At 35.8% G+C, this 3,909-nt stretch overlaps 1 protein-coding gene across 1 annotated transcript; it reads right to left on the reverse strand.

Annotated features, from left to right (window-relative positions):
- Positions 1-2,567: 2,567 nt before the first annotated feature.
- LOC146399398 (olfactory receptor 5AN1-like) lies at positions 2,568-3,506 on the reverse strand. Its single transcript, XM_084980685.1, has one exon. The coding sequence runs from the start codon at positions 3,504-3,506 to the stop codon at positions 2,568-2,570; it is 939 nt and encodes a 312-aa protein (XP_084836811.1).
- Positions 3,507-3,909: the final 403 nt, after the last annotated feature.

The following is a 3,909-nucleotide window of genomic DNA, read 5'->3' on the forward strand; positions in this document are numbered from 1 at the left end:
AATAGCAACAGAATCACAAACTTAGAAAAGAAAGAAAGAAGAATGAAGGAAAGAAGGAAGGATGGAAGAAAGGAAGGAAATGAAAAAAGAAAGAAAAAGAAAGAAAGAAAGAAAGAAAGAAAGAAAGAAAGAAAGAAAGAAAGAAAGAAAGAAAAAGGAAGAAAGAAAGAAAGAAAGAAAGAAAGAAAGAAAGAAAGAAAGAAAGAAAGAAAGAAAGAAAGGAAGGAAGAAAGAAAGAAAGAAAGAAAGAAAGAAAGAAAGAAAAAGAAAAGAAAGAAAGAAAAGGAAGGAAGGAAGAACTCACCTGTGGTTACCAAAGGTGAACAGCAGGGGATGGAAGGTGGGGGGATGAATTGGGAGCTTGAGATTGGCATATACACACTATTGTATATAGAATGGATGGTCATTGGGAACCTACTGTATATCAAAGAGAAATCTACTCAACAACCTATAATAACCTATATGGGAATGGATAGGATATATGTGTAACTGAATCACTTTGGCATACAGCAGACACATTTTAAATCTACTACTTTAACTGAAAAAAAAAGAAATGACAGAAGTGGTTTTAGACAAAAGTTAAATGTCTTTGGTACCATAAGCTATCACTACCACTGCATATAGACATATTTCTGTGCTTTCTAATCTTGTTTCAACTCAGTCCTATTGCCACAGATCCTAATGATGGTATGAAGGAAAGACAAATGTATGACCGATATGAGAAGCTTGTAAACAAAGTTTTTGGTAAAAATTTAAAAAGAAAAAAAATACATATCAACCTACTGCAGTGCATTTCAATCCTGACTTGAGAAATAAAAACTGTAAAAATATTTTGTGACAAATAGGAGAGGATGTTTGAACATTGGACATTTAATGATACTAAAGAATTATTATTTTGCTGATGAGAAAATGACATTAAGATTATATATTTTTGGAACGTTTTTGTCCTTTAAAGAAGCATATTGAAATTTGCAGATAAAACTTTATGACATCTAGGATTTGCTTCAAACTAATCTGTGAAAGTGGGAGAAAGTGGGTAGGAGTACAGATGATGTAAGACTAGCTAAGAGCTGATAATTGTTTAAACTGGATAATGGATACAAAGGAGGTTATTATAATATTCTACTTTTCAGTGCTTAAATTTTTGCATAATAAAAGGGTTGGTTTTTTTTTAAAAAAAAAGAGAGAGAGAGACACACACAAAGAAAAAAAGAGCACAAATGTTGATAAGGATATGAAGGCAGGCAGCTACAGCTCTGATTAGACCCCTAGCCTGGGAACCTCCATATGCCATGGGAGAAGACCTAGAAAAAGCAAAAAGACCAAAAAAAAAAAAAAAAGGATATGAAGTTAAAAGTCTTACACAGTTAGTAAGCATATAAATCAGTTTAGGTACTACAGCTAATCCAATTACATAATGTCCAATCCAATACATAATCTCCAATTATGAAGATTCCTCAAATAATTAAAAATAGATTTACCACATGGTCCATCATTTCTACTATGGGTATGTATCCAATCCAAATAAAATGGGTTATTGAACAGAAACACACTTCCATGTTTATTGTAGCATTAATCACAAAGCCAAGATTTGGAAACAACCCAAGTGCTCATCAGTAGATAAACGACTTCGGGATAAATATACAGTATAATGTTATTCAGCCTTGTTAGCGAGGGCAATCTTGTCATTTGTGGTGATATGGATGAAACCTGGGGGAAATGTGCTAAGTGAGATAAGCCAGACTTAGAAAGAAAAGTACTATATAATGTCACTAATATGTGAACTTTAAAAGAGTTGAACTCATAGGAACAGAAAGCAGAATGATGGTAGGATGAAAATAAACAACCTAAATGTCCATCGACAGAGGAGTGGATCAAGAAGATGTGGTACATATACACAATGGAATATTACTTAGACATTAAAAAGAATGAAATACCGGCATTTTTTGCAACATGGATGGACCTAGAAACTATCATGCCATACAATGAGACACCAACATCAAATGCTTTCATGTCAGTGAAAGACATGTGGAATCTGAAAAAAGGACAGATTGAACTTCTTTGCAGAACAGATGCTGACTCACAGACATTGAAAAACTTATGGTCTCTGGAGGAGACAGTTTGGGGGGTGGGGGGATGTGCTTGGGCCGTGGGATGGAAATCCTGTGAAATCAGATTGTTATGATCATTATACAACTACAGATGTGATAAATTCATTTGAGTAATAAAAAAATTTAAAAAAAAGAAAATAATGATGCTCCATGACTTAAAAATATTGTGGGATTGAAATCCTATAAAATTGGATTGTGATGATCACTATACAACTATAAATGTAGTAAATTCATTGAGTAATAAAAAATGATGGCTAACAAAAAAAATGTTGTGTTTTTGTGGTTTGATTCAGCTGTTAGTACATTTTGGCATATTATCTTTATCAAATAAAAACTTTTTAATCAAAAGGCAGTGTGGTTTTTGTTACATTCCATTTGAATCTTATTGTGTAGGATATTACAGTGTATGAGGATTCCAACACAACAGCTATGCCAGATATCGCAGAATTTGTGACCTCAGCAATACCTTCTCCTCTTTTGCAACCTCTTCAAAGTATCTTTGATTTCTTTGTTCCTCAGACTGTATACCAAAGGGTTCACCATAGGAATCACCATAGTGTAGAAGACTGATGCAAATCTGTCAAAGCTGGAAGAACTTCCAGTGCTAGAACTTAAATAAACAAAGACACTTGCGGTGTAAAAGAGACTAACTGCTGTCAAGTGAGAAGCACAGGTGTTGAAAGCCTTGGACCTGCCTTTAGCTGAAGTGATCTTCATGATGGAGATGACAATATAGACATAGGATATCATGATAACTAGGGCATTTACTATCCCAAAGATCATAGTTAATACAATAGTTAAAAGTTGTAAGAAGAATGTGTCAGTGCAGGAAAGAACTAACAGTTGGGGCATGTCACAGAAGAAGTGGTGGATGACATTAGGCCCACAGAAGTGGAGCTGAAGCATGGCACACACTTGGGACAGAGAACCAGAGAGTCCAGCCATATAGGACCCCAGCACCATCTGACCACAGAGAGTGGGTGACATGATTGATGAATAGAGGAGTGGGTTACAAATGGCAGCATATAAATCATAAGCCATGACTGTCATGAGACAAGATTCACTCAGTCCCATGGTCAAGAAAACCAAACTCTGAACCAAACAGCCCACATAGGTGATAATTTTTTGATTCTGGAAGAAGTTATAGAGCATCTTGGAAGCTGTGGAGCTCACATAGCAAATATCAATGAAGGACAGATTACTAAGGAAGAAGTACATGGGTGTGTGGAGGTGGGCACATATTCTTATTAAGATGATGAGGCACATATTCCAAGTCAGGGTTGTCATATAGATCAACAGGAATACAACAAAGAGCATTGCTATGATTCTGGGAAAATCTGAGAATCCCACGAAGATGAAAGAGGTGATCTCTGTAGTATTTCCTCCCCTAATCATTGGATTGGTGCTCCTGAAATCAGAAAAAAGACAAGGGAATGCATTGTTGACTCAGGTAAAATGGCAGCATTACAATTCTCATATGTGGCATATTTTTCCTCCATTGAATACTGGAAAAATGCAAATGTGTCACTGTCCTGAGAGGAAAACCCCCAGCTTTTCATCTAGAATTTTAAGAAATGCCTTCTGAGTACTTCAGGTTCTCAGTTATTTCATGAGGTCTCATTAAACTTAAAAGGTATATTTTATGAGGAGTTCCCATTGTGGCCCTGTGGTAACAAATCTGACTAGTATCCATGAGGATGAGGATTCAATTCCTAGCCTTGTTCAGTGGGTTAAGGATCTGGCATGCAGTGAGCTGTAATGCAGTTCACAGATGTGGCTTGGATCCTCTGTTGCTGTT

This window comes from Sus scrofa, chromosome 10 (assembly GCF_054392235.1).
Source record: "Sus scrofa isolate SSC_HxYL_T2T_F1_AM1 chromosome 10, Sscrofa_HxYL_maternal_Yorkshire_Landrace_v2.0, whole genome shotgun sequence".
Lineage (NCBI taxonomy): Eukaryota > Metazoa > Chordata > Mammalia > Artiodactyla > Suidae > Sus > Sus scrofa.

What these genes read in the sequence shown, in the direction of transcription:
- LOC146399398 (XM_084980685.1), bottom strand. Translation starts at nt 3,506, where the DNA reads ATGATTAGGGGAGGAAATACTACAGAGATCACCTCTTTCATCTTCGTG.